This window comes from Diadema antillarum, unplaced genomic scaffold (assembly GCF_040938485.1).
Source record: "Diadema antillarum isolate AM-2024a unplaced genomic scaffold, OU_Dant_1.0 seq00000161_RagTag, whole genome shotgun sequence".
NCBI lineage: Eukaryota > Metazoa > Echinodermata > Echinoidea > Diadematoida > Diadematidae > Diadema > Diadema antillarum.
In genome coordinates this window covers 2,212,448-2,231,174 of record NW_027271232.1, presented here as the reverse complement: position 1 = coordinate 2,231,174, position 18,727 = coordinate 2,212,448, and the positions used below count along the sequence as shown (strand labels likewise).

Below are 18,727 nucleotides of genomic sequence, written 5' to 3'. Positions count from 1 at the left end.
CATGCATTTCCCGTAAACACCTGCCCGAGTATATTTGGGACTAGTTTTCATCAGGTGAAGAACTCACATGCTGTTTTGAAAAAAAGGTGTAAGTAACTGTCTCTCACAGATCCTGATGGGCAATAGGCAAAGTTACTAAACACATTCAAATGTATAAATCTGACATGTACATTAATACTTACTGTACATGTAAGGCCCCTGAGCACTTGATTATTTCCTTACAAAGCTACAACTCTTTCATTAAAAAAAAAAAAAAAAAGGCATGCGAAGTACTGAACTGTGTCGCATAAGAACAAGCAAATTTAACAGCTCTAAACGAAATTGCTCTGGGAAACTAGCCAATAAAGGTAGACTCTCGGAAAGTAATGTGATTATTTGTTGTAATACAAAATAAGAAAAATGTGTGCATAGTATGACATAATTACTCTGTATAGTGCATTTGGGTGTGTATTGAATGCTTTCATATTTTGCATTGAGTTTCGTAGTAATCCCAAGTCCTACTAAGCCAGGCATACTCTGCTACCCTTTCTTTGTAGTTTGCAGAGGTCCATTTCAATTCTTGATACTCACTTGCTTCAGTGTCTTCACTTATCTAATCTAGCCAAGCCCAGGAGGTATGAAGAGTGTACCTGAGCAAAAGCTGACCAAAGGCTGAGCAAAATTAGTATTGTTGTAATGAAATCCTGACCATAGTTCATGGAAGTCATTATTCAAAAATGTATAATATTCCTTATAACACAAGAATGATGCTCTACCAGCTTGAGTAAAGATGCCAAATTCTTAGCATGAAATTTCTGATGTGTTGATGATTATGAAAGATTCAAGTCTTAAAGTTCATTTATACCCATACTAATTCTTACTGGTATTAAGTGTTAATTTATGTATTCATAACAAAGTTTTTGTAATTGTTAGGCCACTTATCCAAGTATTAATTTAAAAAAACTGACTTGGATATGTGAATAAACAGCCATTCTCAACAAACTTTTCCTGATTTTCCTGCTCACCCTATAGTTTACTGAGGTCTTTAAAGATGTGTTTATCAAACCACTCATCCATTCATACACCATACTACTCCTTCAGGTCTACACCTGGTCCTCCCCTCTCCCCACCTTGTTTTCTTTCCCTTCTTGTCTGCTAAGCAGGGTGTGGTCGATATCTCGTGAGTAGCAGACACTTTGGCACTACTATTGTATTAAAATAGCATTGTTCTATTCTCCTTGGGCCTGCTTCCAAGAATGGGTCCTTTACCTTCATTTCAAGCATTTGTATTTATTGTTGCATTTTACATTAAGCCTATGTACAGCTGTACCTGAATACTGTACCTGCATCATAGTGAAGTCATGAGGGGGAGTGTTTGTCCCCACAAAAGAGGAGACAGCCACCAAACCCCCCCCCCCCTCCCCCATCACATTTAAGGCTATAAAAAAGGGAAAATTCATATTAAGTTGGATTTCACTGAATAAGAATTGAAGAATTTTTTTTGAATGTCATGTGTACCTTACACTGAAAATGCAAGTGAGAAAAGGGGCTGAGGATAGTTCTGGATTTAGGATAGTGCAGGGCTATATTGTATGGGACTAAAAAAAACCAAGTGAGAAAGGGGCTCAAGACTGTACATCTGTGTTTACCAGCCATATTGATGAGGAAGAGATGTCTAAAAATGTGGTAGAAATAGAAGTCCCCCTCTTGGCCCAAACTAAAACCTGCCTCACCTTCTCATGCAAACAATGGCACAGCTCTTTCCCTATCACACCGCATCACAATGGTAGTGATGCTGCGCCCTTTGAAGCGTGCAGATTATACAGACGTCATTAAGACCCTTATGTCGGGTAGCTGTCAGCAATTGACCACTGCTCTTGTGACATCAGGGATGAGGCTGGAGAGGCGTGTGACCCAGAAAGAGCCCAAGGATTTAGAGATAGGCCACTGGTGAACGTTCTTCATGCATCTGTCTCTGCTAACACTCAATTCTGTTTTGAAACTCTCTGTCACATAAGTGCTGCATCACTTCTGCTATTTCAGTTGACAAACTATGAGAGGAAGAACGTGGCTAAGAGAAAAATGGAGAGACAAAAATAGACCCACAGCTCGTGCTGACACAAAGGCCAGTACTTCAGTAGCTCCAGCATTGTATCTGGTTTCTCCAAGAACTGAATTATGTCCTTGTTGAGAAATGCTATTCCTGCACAGAAGATCTTTAAACCTACAAGTGGCGAAAGTACTCATCTCTGTGATCCAGAGCAAAGTAAACTATAATATTTAGGTTGCCTACTGCATATAATGCTTTTGAACCACTTTCCCTTGGATGGCATGCTATTGCTCATGTTTCCATCAGCTTGAGCACTGCACAAAGCCCTGTGGATTTCTTCCCACGTGCACACACAAGCTGGATCACATGGTTGTGAGGCATACGAGCTGACAAGAGTCTGGTTTGCATTGGCCTGAGACTCTTCTTATGTCACCATTGCTGTGAGGGACTGCTTTGTTTAGGATAGTGGTTTGAATAAGTGTGAGTTACATCATATTATATTAGCTATATTATCTCTCTCTCCTTTCTGTGATGGGAGAACATTTTTTATGCAGTTTGATGTTAGACGAAGTGCGTGGTTTCTTTACTGAGCTGGCATGTAAGTGGGACCAAATGTCTTACTATTGTGTTTCAATATTTATTTGTTCTATGACTGTTTATGTATAATACCACACCAGAGACAGGAATTCCATTAAATCTTATTTTCATATGCATAGAGAAATCCTTTGTTGATACGTTGTTGAGAGATTGTCTTCTGCCTTGAATAATGCAGATGTTTAATGCAGTTGTGTTTGATGTTCTTTTTATAGCGAAATGCAACTTGCTATTTTTGCCATTTTCTGTTCTCTAAGCAGTTATTCGTGGCTATTGTGGAAGTTGCATTAACCTTGTGCATACTGATTTATTATGCATGGCCATCTTATAAGACGAACCTGAAATTCAAGATCATGTTTAGCTCTGGTTCAGTCACATTATCACACAAACAGTCATTTCAGCGGAATGGAAATGATCCTGGATTTGTCATTCTGTAAGAGGGAAATCCCTAGCGTCCAGGGAAAGGATTATTTCTAGCAGATTTTCTTAGCAGAGCTCTGTCGCTCTGGCTTACAAGCTGCATGCCAAACCAGACAATCATTTGCTGTGTTTACTTCCTGTAGCCCCTCTCACAGTCATTTATAACTCCATGGTTGTTAATATATGAACTGAAGTTCTAGACAACATGCTTAAAGGGGAAGCAGCCTTTGCTTAGCGAAGAACAGTAAGGGTTTGACAGATGGCAGTATGTGTACATTTTGCCTACAATCTTTCTTACATTTTCCAAGAGATTTTGCCTTTGTAAGCATGCCTTAGACTGTCATCAATGTAGAAGATTTCTGCATAGGTGTGAGTGCTCCTTTTTTTTTCAGGGGGGGGGGGGGGGATGATAAGTATGGTGCACAGTGTATCAATAACTTTGTAAGATGGTATCTTTCTAGCACTCTCTGAATAACTTGAGCTGTCATGAATGTGCAGATAGAGAAATGCACAGTACATGGCATGCACAGAAATACATGTTCGACTATGTGCAGAAATTACCAGTAACACTAATGATATTCTGAAAACCCACAATTTAATAGTGGAAGTCCTTGGTATGATAATGTATCGCTGTTATTTGGACAGGTTTCACATCAAGCACATGCAGGAATTTGCCCCAAGCAAACCTGTATACCTTTTATGTGTAATTTATTTACTAATTACTAGACACATACACACCATTGTTTACCAGTATAGAGCGGGGGGAAAAATGAAAACAACTCCATGAAAAGAACATATGAAGAATATTGTTGGATTATGACCAGGAGAGAAATAATTTCAGCTGTTTCTTGATCTTCATTAATAAACATGCATGAATACTGTCGCTTCTGTATAGTTACTTGCATGAAGAAAGATTGACTCCTCAGAAATTATGTAAGAGAACAACTCTATTTTACTGTTGTAAATATTTCTGCAAGAAATCATAGAGCTAAGCAAACAAAAATCTGCCAATGATGATATGACTTTGGACTTGTCATATTTTCACAGGATCACTGAGATAATCTGACAGGCTTTGGTACATCTTTAAAGGTTGTTGTTTGCTGCTTCTGTTGTTGTGCTGCGGTTAAGGGGGGAGGGGTGGCATGAGATTTTCCACTTTTAGAGGAATGTGATAGGAAATGAGAGTCGACAGTTTTGGCGTGGCTGCAAGCATCCTGGACTCATTTGCAAGTTGCACAGCAGTTGCTGTAACAGTCAAGAGAGTTTGAAGGGGACTTTACTCGTAAAGTGAAAGGATAATGTAAAATGTTTTGTAACCTATTGCGACTGACAATATTTCTATCCCTCTTCAGGATGACGTAAAGCGAGTTTTTATCAAGGAAGTTGCATCAGAAATTCAAATGTAATTTAAAGCTCATTTTCTGTGAGGATGGAAAGGGATTGTTCAGAAATATAGTGTAGAGCTTGCCAAATCTACCTTTCTGGAAATTTTGCATGTTAACACCACAATGTATCTATTTATGGGACAGAAGTGAAAGGAAAATATTTTAGGATCACAGATCAACAAGTGACTCTCTGTAGTGTGTATGTGTGATACATAATGTAGATGGGAATCTGAATGTAGCATTGGAAACAGACTGTGCCATGTTCTGTTCAATAAATGCTTTATTTGTTGTATGAAACACAGGCTTGAGTGTTTGGTTTTTCCTGACATTCATGTTGTGAATTGTTGCATTGTATTCTTTTGCATGATGATTATTTGATATTTTTTCAAAAGCAATAAAACTTAGATTGCTGTCGATATTGTTGAAAAGTACTGTTTTTGTCAGTATTAGTCAGGAGAACAAGCTGGCACAACAATGCAGGTTGTCCATTGAAGGAGAACTGGATGGACAATAATTGCTCAGTATGTTTACTAGTCTGATACTAACATTCATCATTATGGAATGTTCTTCTTTTGTGTGTATACCGGTATGTGTTTATGCACAAAGTTCTTTTTTTTTTTAAATGGTATTTTTGCCTGTTGCATAACAGTAAGTACTTGAAGCGCCCTCTTTTGCTCATAGGCAGCAAGTTGTCATGTCACAGACATTGCTTCAGACAGGTATTGTGTGCCCAGAGAGAAGAGGTAGCTTCCTTTGACTGGTTTCTTGAGAATTGCTAGTGACATCACATGAAGTTTACATTCTGTAACCCTCCACCCACACACATACACCAGGAAAAAAAAGAGAACATCAGTCAAAGATGCACTTTTTTGTGCTGTTTCAGATTTGGGTTGGATTTTTCTTGGCACAAATGTAATTTCAGATGCAGTTATTCTATCATGCGTTTCTCTGGTGTACGTCGGGACCGGCGGTTGTCCGGATAATCGATTTGGCCAGATAAGAGAGGTGTGCTCAAATACAGCTCTTTCTAGCATATCATGGTAGGGGTGTACACATGTTACTACCAATTCACTGATATTATGATTATCTTTATGGCATTGTCATGTTGCATATTTCATAAATTGATAAGGAAATAAAATGAACTATATGTTGAATATCCCTTCATGTATTATTTATTTGATATTGACTGATAATGAGATCGATATTATGACTTGTCAAATACTGCCGCTGCATTGTACAGTAACTACTGCTGTACACTTGGTGCCAGTGACAAGCATCTCACGGACTGTTACACTGCGATGAATGGAATATGTCCTGTTGTGTATTCGCATAATAATGGTTTAACATGTATGTTTTGAGTGAGATTTGGCACCGAAAACATGTGAAAACATAAAAATAAAATGTCAGCCAGTTGACGTCCCGATAACAAAGAATTTGGATAATCGATTGCGGGATAATTGCAATCTTACTGTATTACATACGAATGTATGTGCAGAATGGCAAAAAGTAATACTTTACATTCTTTTCACATTCTACTTAATGCCTTGGTTCACATTATTTCTTGACTGTTGAACATCATGAATACATGGGGAAGTTAGACAGAAATTACACAGTGATCGTGCAGTTCTCACAGAACGAATATTCCACGTCCGAATGAAAATGACACAAAAAGTAAACAAAAAACAAAAAACTAAAGGGCCAGATCTGGCATAAAGCACTTATCACTGGTTTCATTTCTTTCTTTGTTTTTGCTCTCCTTCAGTGTCGACAATGCGAGCCAGCCAAGACATGTACGTAGCAGATGTACCCAACAAGAACACGTCCATCCAGTGCCGATGTGACCACCTAAGCTGTGAGGGGACAAACATGTGCACAGCTGCCAGGAAATGCTTCACCTCCATATCTTCCGACGAGAATGGCCGCATCTCAAGAAGATGGGTTAGTTAGCTGATGGCGCTTTCCCCAGGCAGGGAATAGTGTAGCTACAGGATAAAGGGAACCGTAAATTATGTAGTAAATATTCAAGTCCAAATTTTCTTGAGGAAATTCAATTTAGTAAAGGAAATTTCAGTGTGAAAAGAGCTTAAGGCGTAATCATGCATCAATAAAGGGTTGAATAAATCATGATATACTGTCTGATTTGATTACACTGCTATTTGTGACCAAATCCATCTAAATTTAATATGAATTGATATTGATTATTTGAACTATCTTAAAATCACATGTGAAAAAAAAGTTGCACAGTGTATTTGAAGGTCTATAAACAATTTGCTTAATGAAATATATGATGAATTCAGCAGAACTAGGGAATGAATAAATTATTTCCCTATGGCTCCATACACATGGCATAATTCTGATGACCACCTTCCTTCAAGAGTTATCTTGGATATTTAGTGGATTAGTAAAGCCACTATGATGTGAGATTGATAAGTAGCATGTTTACAGACATTCAAACAGAAAACAACCCATAATGGCACCTAGAATCAAGTTTGGAAACACTTTCTGAAAATTACAGATTTGGTGTTTTATTAGCAAAGAGCAGTGGAAATTTCCCACTTTTAGATGGAAACAGCACAACCAAAGTGTAGAAGTAACTCAAATTACAAAATGAAATGCTACTTTACTTGGTTTCATTCAAGGTGGATGAAGCTGTGAAATTATGCAGAGAAGGCACATATAAGTGGGTATGTGATTTCAACAAGTAAGAAAAGTATACGAGATTTTAGTTACTTTTTGTAGTTACTAATTCAAAATTTTGACGGCATGTAGAGAAGTGACTGGAACATGTTGAGTCTATTACTGTGACACTCCAGGGCTGTCTGAACACGGAGGCAGAGGTGAGGATGAACTGTCAGGTGGAGTCTACCAGTGATATGTCTATCATCTGCTGCAGTGAGCCATTCTGCAACGATGAGATCAATCCAACTTTCTTGCCAACAGCTACATCACGCATCACAGGAGGTAAAATACACAGACAAAAGAGAATCACAGGGGGAAAAATATATAGCAAATTCAGAAAAACAGGAAAACTGACCAGAAATATATAATATGAATGAATATTTACAAAAAGAATTCATAATGAGAAAAAGCACAGGTCAGGTCAAATTTTCTGTTGTACATGTACTGTGAAGTGGAAAAGAGATTTGCATTCTGTAAAAGATAATCCTCTGTCTTGAAAAACTCAATGAGTATCCTCTTCTGGAATTCAGAATGTGAAAATGAATTTTTTCTTTCTAAACTCTCTTTCTCACTAACAGGTAATAGCAAGAAAACAATATTAATTGTATCTGTGCACTGCATTGCAGTCAAGGCCAGTTTGTCCATTTTGTAGACTCACAATGTGATGTATATTACATCTAAATGTTACCTTTACAGGACTTTGGATCACATATTTGTCTACTTCTGATTTCATCTATCAACAAAAAACTAAGAACTTTGATGTACAGGTAGAACTACAGCTGTAGACGATACAATTGAGATGGAGATTTAAGAGTAGATATGCATGTATTCAAAATTTGATTTATATTGAAAGAAGGGTTTGGGATATTGATATTTTGAGTATGAGAGAAATACGATGAATAAACGAAATGGATTAGAGCTACATGATTATAAAGGCAATGAATCTTGTACAATATGTTCACTTCAGCAGTGTACTCAATGCTGACAGAGCAATTTCATCATTGATTTGTCTTGACTGATTGTAGATGTATGAGTGAATAGAAATCTTGGAGGTTCAATAGACTCCATACCCCTATGTGAATTAAAATACTTGTCTGCAAGCAAGCTCAGAGACATTTTAATTGGCTTTAATGCAACAAGGCCCTGCATTGAGGCATTGCTGATTAAATTGTTATGATGTCACTTGATGTCCAATTATAACAGTACTGAGCACTGAACTAGAATTAACCTAATCAATATGTAGTTGAAATATACAAGGCCAATTTTCCCTTCAATAGGTCATACTGAGAAATCCTTAGCATTTTTAGGCCGACTCTTATGACTGATTAAATTTTAAAGAATGTTTACAGTAGTCAAATATCAGCCATTCATACATTTCTACAGACACTATGCCATCTTTGACTGTGACTGAGTAGTGCCGCTTTCTGAGGAGTGCAGTATACTGTAAAAGAAAACAAAGTGGATCTATACATTCCCTACAGAAGTGCCACCTCGATAATTAGTGAATCATTTATTAGTCTGTTACTTTTCTTCTTGTGTTGTAATTTTCAGCCCTTGTACAGCATATTAGTTTCATATCTACACTGTCTGCCTCCAAAAATGTCCTGGTAGTTTCTTAAATTTCCCTCAATGGATTAGCTCTGGTTGTGAACTTTTAAGTTTTATATGAATTTGTTTTACTTACAATATACTTCTGTGTATGAGTTAATGATGTGCTGTATTAATGCCTGCGCAACAAACTATCCCTTGCCTACTTGCCAAAGTGAATTAGAGAATTATCAATCTTGCAGTTTGTTCAAAGGAAAGATGTTTATTCACAGTCATAGCATATTGACATGGGTTGGAAATATGATTCATTGGAATGTGTCCGCACTCCGGAATCACATTTGAGAAGAGGATGGATAGAGCTATATGACAAGACAAACTTTTCTCACCTCATGAATCATGAGGGAGGCAGACACATCGATGCAGACCAATAAATCTTGGTTAGGGGTGGGGACTGTTGCCGTGGAGCTCCATAATCTATACCAAGCAACCAGATCCATCATTTGCCACATTGTACTGTCAATGTAGCACACCCTACACTTTCCTACTCTCCACTTACGGTGTCAATAGGATACATTCGTGTGTCAGCTCTGCTTCCAAGGTTACTCTCTCTCTAGCAGCCGAAATCTAATGAGAGGAGGGGGATGGGTTGTACGTGTATGTTGGTGGGTCAAGAATTGATAGGGAAGATAAACTTGTGATTACACTCCATAGTCAATTGATAAAATGCATTGGTGAGATTGCAGGGAAGGAGATTTTGGAACTTCTATGCTACATACATTGCTGCATTATGATATCTCAAAATTTCTGGTAAAAAGAACTTTGCATCAATGCCAGCGTGCCAAATCATTTTGTGAGAATGGATTTCCTCTTCTTTGTGCATGTGTTAGTAGTGACAATATCTCTTTGTAAATTTTATTTGTTCCATCAGCAGTATGTACTGTACATACACTTCTGGCATGCCCCTCGCATAAAATTGTACACACACACACACACACACACATATATATATATATATATATATATATATATATATATATATATATGTATTTGATTTGAAAAAAAAAAACTTTGATTTGAGCAGTTAGTGTTTCGGGTTGGTTTTTGTTTGTTTGTTGTTGTGTTTTTTTAATGGGGTCTAAAAAGTTCTTTCATGTCTCAATGTGCACATCCAACACATTTAAAAAGCAGCAGCATGTGTCAGAAAAGCTCTTTAAAGGGACACAGTCCTCACGAAATTTAAAAAAATATGTTGTTGTTGGTACCTCCAATGAACTACTTTCACCAAAAACAAACTTTAAAATCACCAAATAAGCTCGTACATTTTGGTTGAAAAAGTGTGACTCTGCATGGTGAATATGCTAATGAGCAAGTCTTGGCGGAGAGTCATACGTCGTCGATGCACAACTCTTCCCAGCCGTGTTCTGCTCGTTATCCGTACGCTCCCTAGTTTACCCGGATGCATGAAGACGTCGGTGGCTACTCCGACTCGTATTTGACATTGTTTCTACGTTGTGTGTGTGTGTGTGTGTGTGTGTGTGTGTGTGTGTGTTTGTGTGTGTGTGTATGTATTGTGTATTATATTCGCACGTGTGGACGGTACAACTAGATGATAGATCTACGGTAGATACGCGTACGCACCCCGTACGCGGTTTGCCCTTCGCACTTTTCCAGTCTCAAGCGCAGCTGCAGCCCTACCTGTCGCCGCTCATGCATGTTCTATATATAGTACGTACAGAGTGTACATATTTGTAGGTAGAAACGATTCTACACAGGCCTGCTAGTACACTACAGGGGCGACCGCATTCAGCGTCGTCTGGTCAGGCTATCTTACATCAGTAGTTTTGCTCGAATCGTGCGGAAAATTTCCCAGGAAAATCCTTTTTTCCGTCCCAGACCAACAAAAGTATCGTGAAAGGTGAGCTGTGTGGCTGGGAAATATCGGTACAACGATGCCGAACATAAGAAACTTAGGGCCTACAAAATCTCGAAATCGTGTTGTGACCTACCTGTGCGTGGACAATTTGTGAAGCGATGTTTTTACGTGGACCGGCAGGCTGTGGCCCTCGGTTATAAACCGAGAAAACTCCTGAAACCAGATGCAATCCTGACCATTTGCTCACATGAGTTATAAAACAGAAATACCTCGAGCATCGACTTCGAAGAAAACCGAGGGAAAAAAGCGTAGAGAGGTAAGGAAAGTGGCTAGCTATGTTTAATTTACCGTGGGCCTGCAGCCGGGGTTGGACTGCAGTACAGTGCCACTGAGCTAGCTGCTGCCAGTGCCGACTGGACATGCACGGCAAAGTGGAGCGAAATCATATCCCTACGACCCCCTGTGTTTACCCTTCCCGGCTCACGTCATATTTTTTTTTTCGAGGAAAGGCGATTATCTGACTACTTACAGAAATATTGAGATACAAACAATATTTTCTTTGAAGAATTCGACTCTCTCATGCACAGGTTATCTTCGGTTTGAATGCCAAAATCGACTGGACGGAGTCGATCGAGTGTACTGTGTATTGGTATGGTAAGGATTTGCGCGCGAGAGTGGTTTCTACGCTAAGAAGTATGCAACACGGACGGAAGCTAGAAAACGACCGTGCCTATTTGATGTCAAGTTCATGGTATATTTGGTTTAAAAATACATATAAATTTATGTTTACAATATTAATTTTTCGTAAATTATATATATCTACGCTTGAAATATTTTGTTTGAAATCATAAAATCACAAACTTTCACATTATATGATGAAATTGCAACTAATCATTTGAACACTTAAATTGGTTTTAGAGGCACGGCTGTCAACTTGGTGAGTAGGGCATGCATTACGTAGCATCTTTTTGCCGGCTCTTTCACGATCGCTTGCAGGAATTATTTTTCAAAAATCGCGTACGGAGACAATTTTTGATGTCCAAGCGTATAAATTGGTGAAAGTTTATATTTTTTACTCTTCTTAATTATCAGTACAGTGAAAATCTCAGGACTGCTTCCCTTTAAGGATCATTTATAAATATCTGATGAGGTTGTTCCATTAGTCAGCTTTTTAGAGCATTCTTCCCCCCCCCCCCCAAAAAAAAAAGAAAAGAAAAGAAATTGAAGCTACCACCATGCCCTTGTGTTCATTCATCACCATGCATCATCATATTAGAAAGTGCACACGAAAGAAAATGCCAAGTATCAACAAAGTAATGCTTTAAAACCTTGAAAACTTAAGGAGTACATATTTTATTTGAAAAGGGATGCTTAAAATAAAATGTTTGAAGTGAAAAAAAAAGATCTATGCAGTATTAAGAGATTTGGAGGAGACAATAGACACAAGTTACATACACACACACACACACACACACTCACTCACTCATGAGCATTATACAGAAAAGTAAGCAGATTTTTTTTTTTTTCATGTTGTATGTTTTAGTATCTGTGCACTGTGGCTACTCTTGGACTCAAGAGATTGACATTGGAATGGGAAGATGACTGTGATTGTCCAATAGGGAACATACAAAGTATAGAACTTTGAAAGTCAGCTCTCAATGCTGATACACACGTACAAGTCTGTTCTTGGATAATCCAACATTCTTGGGTGGATTAAGTTCTGCACTGTATGTTTCTTTTTCTTTTCTGTGGTCAGGTAATGTCAGATTACATTGTAAGTCTCTACACTGCTGCCTTTGTTGAGGAAACAATCTTTCATGGATTCTGGGCCCCATTTCATAAAAAGATGTTAGGATGGCAACTCTCGCTGGAATGGCAACTTCCAATAGCAACAGCCAATCAGGAAGCTGGATTCTCATCGTTACCATGACAATTGCCATTCTAGCAAGAGTTGCTATCATATCAACTTTTTATGAAACGGGGCCCTGGTGTAGCATGTTCTCTGACAGGAAATCGTGTTGACTAATGTACCTCAAGAATTGTAAAATAACTGGAATAAAGAGGTACTTTGGCTTTCTGGTTTTGAACCATAAATTAAATGGAGTATTATTGCAGTTACATTTGTCGTTTTCATGTCAAAATAAGATCATAAACCGATTTCTTGCTACTTTGTAAACATTTTCAAAGTAGTTTTCCACCAACCTGCAAAGAGATATCAAGGAAGAAACAGGGGAAAATGTCAATTCAGAAACATTCAAGTTCCTACACATTGATATCTACCAAGTCATAGATGGCAGTGAATTGATGGTAGTGGAACTCCACTCTGTAATATCTGATGTAGTATGAAAATCAATACAACTGATTTTTGCTATGTTATCTTTCCTGTCCAAAATATTCCATAAATGAAACTGAAAACCTTGATTTCCCTTTTCTGACTCATAAATGTAGAACATTATATCAAAAAGTTGAAGTTCGGGTCAGAAAAAAATGCCAGTATTGTTGATTTTGTTGCCTGTGAAATGAAAATGTGGTCTTTTGTAGGTAGTTACATTTTATAGTAATAAACATAAATCACAGCACCAGATTCCCCAATAAGTAAACTAGTAAGAACCCAGCCTTGAGGCTGTGCTTTAACAGACAGCGGCTAAGAGTAGATAGTGGATTCCACTTGAGAGCCATGAATCTTTCATGCTGTCCTGTGGTCTAGAGACATAATAGCTTTTCTAACAGACTCAAAGATCCAGTGGAATATTTAACCGTTTTCTTTAAAGTGGGTGTTCGTTGCCACGTTCCAGCCTTTACTTGTTGGAGTATTGATGTTAAAGAAAAGCTATGCATATAGAGCATACATATTGTGGTGATAAGACCACAAACTATCAATCCGGAGGTGTGAGTCCCCCAGCTGCAGTGGTTGTGCCCCCTTAGGCAAGGCACTTTATCCTCACTACCTATAGTCCTTAGGAGGGGACTTTGAGCCAAACAGTCCCATATTTTACTTTCTTGTACAAGTATTCATTGCTTTCATAGCAGCCATGTAAAAACATATCAAAATGCAATTCATTTCAAGTGCAGTATCACCAGTTACTCTGTATAGTAAGTATCCTTCCAATATCCAGAGTTGGATTTTATGCAGTTGTACTGTATATGATAATCAGATATGTTCATGCTTCCTTCACCTTATGTTTGAAAGCACTTTCGATTAACTTTTACTTCATGTATTCAGATATGATTTGACTCATGTTATAAACCTAGTTGTAATTCTTGTGAAACGTCTTGAGATTTATGGCTATTAAAGTCACTTAAACAGTATATAACATTGTGATTTGATAGGTGCACCTGAAAACCTTTAAATGCAGAAATTTTGCCATTATGAGTAACAAAACTACAAAGATTCATATAATCTAGTGAGCTATTTATTCCAAAATGCATTATGATTTTCCAGGGAAGCCACAATATCAAAGATATCTTCCTTTTGGGTTATACCTTGAAATGTTGTATTAAAAACCCATTAGGAATCATAGCAAAAATCTGTAGGAAGATAAGTAGCTAGCTGCTATTCACGTACATTGTAGTCCATGTCTAGTGGAAGAAATGTTTACTTGAAATCAGTATTATTATGTCTTCTCAAAGTGTTGGGAATTGTTTTCAGAAAATATTCAGAGGAAATCAATATTGAAGTGCTTTCAAGACATAATGGAAATAATCAAATGAAAGTCATTATTTTTGCTACACCCGCACAGTCTGTTTTTTTCTTGACTATTCTGTGCTCCCTAATGACTATTGATTTGATGGGAGCAGGTATTGCAAATTTTCTCATGATCAATCACATCACATTAAAGTGACTGATTGCTATTAAATATGTGAATAGTTCGTGATAGATTATATTCCAACATCCTGACAGTCCCCCATATTTCAGTCAAATTTGATTTCTTATTCTGCTGTCTACAGGTTTTTCATACTTCCGCCCCAAAGGATGCTGTACATTTGTATGTCTGTCCGTTCGTCTGTCCCATCTCATTGTCATGATTTAAGAAAAGCTACTCAGTGGATTTGCTTGGTACCCAGCCCGAGTATGCAACTTGGGGTGTGAATGTAGAGATTCAATTTTGGGCAATTATCCCTCTAATAGGAAATCAAAGATCACTTAACTGTTCCTACAAATAGGGCACTTTCCAGCTGTATCTTCATCTAACAATGGCAATTGTTCAAATGATTTTGTAGAAGTTGTAGAAATAAATTGACAGTTATTCCTATAAAATGATAGTGGTGAAAGGTCCAAGGTCACTGTGCTTTTGCCAAAAAGTCATTACTTCAGTTGTAAATTAGTAAAGATGTACAGTTTGTAACTTGGTTGACAGGTCAGAAATAGACTTATAATGATAGTGGTGAGAGATGAAAGATTAAATTACTGTCACCCTGGACTGTTAGTTTTGCCCTTCAGGATTTAGGAAACATATAATTGTATACATCTCTTGAGAAAAACTGATTCATCAGAACTGAAAGTGATGACCTAAGAACTATCGTTACCTTGCCAGTCCTTTCATGTTATGATAACCTCAGTTTTCACTCAGTTGTGGAGCTTAGTATTTTCTTTAATGCAATAGGAATACACAATTAAGTTCCTGAGAATTTCAAATGATATTAAAGAAAAAAAAAAGTTTCATCTGTCCTACCCAAATTTGAATGACCCTAAAAGTATGTGATATATCATGTGTGTATGTACCAGAGGCTCATGACGGACAAATCTTTATAGTGGAGAGAAGAGAGCTTGAAAAATGCTGTCCATGTTCACATAATATGTGAGTCATGAACAGTCCATTTCTGCATCAGACCCCCCTAATTTTACTGATCTTGGCCACTGCCTTTAAGTGAAAATAGATTGAAATTCAGAGAACACTTTGTTTCATTGTCAAATTATAGCTGTCGATTCGAACTTTGCCATTTTGTTCTGGTGCCAGCTGCTACTTGAAACTTGAGATGACTTTCTGTGAAAATTTGGAGTGCTTGCAAAAATACAGCTACTACCTTTAATGAAAAGGAGATTCCTGACTTAAATCTCGGCGGACGGTTGCCATGGTGATCTACTGAAGAAGCCAATGAGAGCGAAAGAGCTCCCAAAGTGAGGGGGGATGGAAATGGGTCAGGTCTGCTGTGGAATGAGGTATTAATGGCAACGGCTCCAGTTGGGGGTTAGAATCATTGGGTAGATTCGTGGGGAGAAAACAACTTGTTTGTGTTTTTGTTTTGTTTTCCGCTTGTGAAGGCGTTTTCATTTCTTTCTCATATGAGTGACTCACTGTAGATGCCAGATTACAACATGTAGGTCCTATATGGAGACAGAAAGATGTGATTTGCTTCTTACCATTCCCTTTCCTCCTCCAGAAAACACAAGCAAAGTAATCCTGAAGAATGTGATCTGAGATCCATTCTGGTCAGTGCAGCTGCAGGAACAGTTTGCATTGATTCTGTAGATTGGACGTCACTGTGGTTTTGTGTGTTTTGAATGTCAAGAATTATGATTCCCAGTTACTTGGCAAGGTACTGGGTAGGGAATGCACCTCTTCTTCCTCCAAATTGCAGAGCCCATAATTGTTTGTCATCGTTCATGAATGTGAGAAAGGTTTAGAAGTGGAGAATACTGTATGCTTCGTTTTCTTTATCTAGTGTTATCTATTGGGACTGAAATCCCTTTGCCAGGCTGATATGGAAAATGACCCCAAATAATTTAGTACTCTTTTGAAGTTCTGAGCATCCAGATTGAGAGTGGTAAATTCTGGTTTTTTTTTTTCCAATTTTTATTTTTTTCATTACCTTGACTATCCCCATCTTACTTTCCAGGCTGATATGGAAAACTAACATGCCCCATCACAAGGTGTTTTTAACTGTTCTGCACGATTTCCAACCAAATGCAAATGAATACTATAGTAGTGCTTGCCAGTGCCAGAAGCAAGAGCATGTATGTAGAAAAAACAACATATTTTGAAGCTGCCCCAACCACCTACCAGGTACTAGAGTGACCCATTTACATTGGGACGTAGACCACTTCAGGACTGCTTCTGAAGTACTCTAGCTGCCAGTGTAAAAGGGGTATAGGCCAATTTGAGCTGATGTTGAAGAGCTGTGACGACTGTGCTGACCCCATTGGCTTTTTCCAATCAATTGATCAGCTGCTGAACTGGGCGCTCCCTGGATGGTGGGTATCAGGAGCACATTACCCTCCACAGATTGTGCTTACTCATCCATTTGGTCCCATCTTTACAAATTTGGTGTGACAAATTGATAGAATACGCCCTGAAGCTGAAGAGAAGTTTATTAATGGATCAAGATTGAGCTTCGCTGTTTGCTCACCTCAGTCACCTAGACTCTCTATCTGTGGGGAATTCATGAAATTCTGTGTATTGATGTAGTTGGAACATGCATGTATTTGATTTTCTTGTAACCTCAAACAGCTTGTGCTCATATGATGCACACTAATGCATGCAATTGAAATCAGGTATTGGGATGTGTGCGTGTGTGAGTGCATTTTGATAAACTCTTAGTTTGACAGTGCTTTATTCCCGCTGTGTTAAAGTTAACCAATTTATTACATGTGCAGTGATGGGATTGGTGGTTCGTTCATTCAGTCTTTCTCTAGATTAATTTTCCCTATGATTTCTTGCTCAATCACCACAAAATTTTATCTGTATACTTTAGTATATGTACACATAGTTTAATGCTAAGAGGTGAATACCAAAAGCCACTTTCTGTAAGCCCTTTGTGAAGATTAGATTTGCTTTGAAGCCTCTGCTTGGAAAGGATGTTGGCAGCATTTTTTTTTTCAGGTTGTTTGCCCAGCTGTATATTCATCGCATCTATCCATTTTTTCTTTTCTTTCTTTCTTTTTTTGTAACAACACTACTCCAGGAATTTAGGAATTCAATCATTAGTTTTCCCACCATCATACTTGTATACATCTTTGTGTGCTTTATTAAAGTGGAAGAGTATGATACATTATTTGGTCCCTTTGTGATGTTCCCTTTGAAGAAAAACCCGCTTTCCATCTTCAATTTTGATCATGATAAATTGGCATGTGGTAAGATTAAGCAACAGATCAATAAAAGTTAAAAGTAAATCAGACCAGAAATCGATATATTGAATTTTCGCATGTCATTGCTTCACCAGATGCCAATTGAAGGACAAGTTCACCTTCATAGACATGTGGGTTGAGTGAATGCAGCAATAAAGTAGACGACATCAGTGAGAGTTTGAGAAAAATTGGACAATCCGTTCAAAAGTTATGAATTTTTGAAGTTTCTGCTCAGTCACGGCTGGATGAAAAGACTACTATAGCTTGTGATGTCACATGTGTACAATGATATAAACAAAGAATAAAGAAAAATCAGCATATTTCCATTTTTCTCGCATAACAAAAGAACACTCGACTTCACTCTTTCAGAAGGCAGGGGGAATCCGTATGTACATGAAGGTGGACTTGTCCCTAAATGTGTCAAGCTCTGTGTAGTTATTTTGGTTTGGTTTATTTGTACATTCAAACAAACAAAAAATTATACTAATTTGAACTAAAATTCCAAAAATGCAAATAATGACAAATGCAATTATTAGAATTTTCAACAAAGTGTTACACAATAAGAAAAACATGAGTAATGATATTGCACAATAAACATATACAAAACATGCAAATAAGATAAGAAATACATAGTATAAAGTATTCATTTTTTCACTTCATGAGAGAAATTTGAACGGAGAAGATCACCATTGTGAGTGGTCAGGCTGGAAATGGATGGGGCCCTCATAAAAAAACAAATAAAACAAAGCAAAACAAAATTTAACAAAACTCTGGATTTATAAGCTAGCTATAATGACTCACATACTTTTTTACTTATTTTTCATTTGTGAGTAATCATTAAAATAAACTGTGTGTGTGTGTGTGTGTGTGGAGTGTGAGTATAAAAACAAATGGAAGAATTGCTCAGCAGTGACATTACAATTACCTTTATTTATCTGATTTTCATATAGAGTTTTTACTAAGTAACTGCAATTGAATTTAGGGTATAGGCCTACTAGCAACAATAGATATGGAAATGCTACTGTAAAATGAGGAATGTTCGCGTGCATTTTAATTTCGTGAATTTCGCGAGCGCCAAAATTCGCGAAATTAAAATGCACGCAAAAGTTCTTGCCTACACAATATGCATTGGA

The 18,727-nt window shown here is 37.6% G+C and overlaps 1 protein-coding gene across 1 annotated transcript in view; it reads left to right on the top strand.

Moving 5' to 3' along the window:
* The window catches only part of LOC139727989 (activin receptor type-1-like), a 68,796-nt gene that overhangs the window by 31,759 nt on the left and 18,310 nt on the right, over positions 1-18,727 (top strand). Inside the window, exons 2-3 of the mRNA XM_071638958.1 lie at positions 6,191-6,366; positions 7,242-7,389. Coding sequence (XP_071495059.1) covers positions 6,191-6,366; positions 7,242-7,389 — 324 coding nt within the window. The remainder of the gene's footprint in view (positions 1-6,190; positions 6,367-7,241; positions 7,390-18,727) is intronic.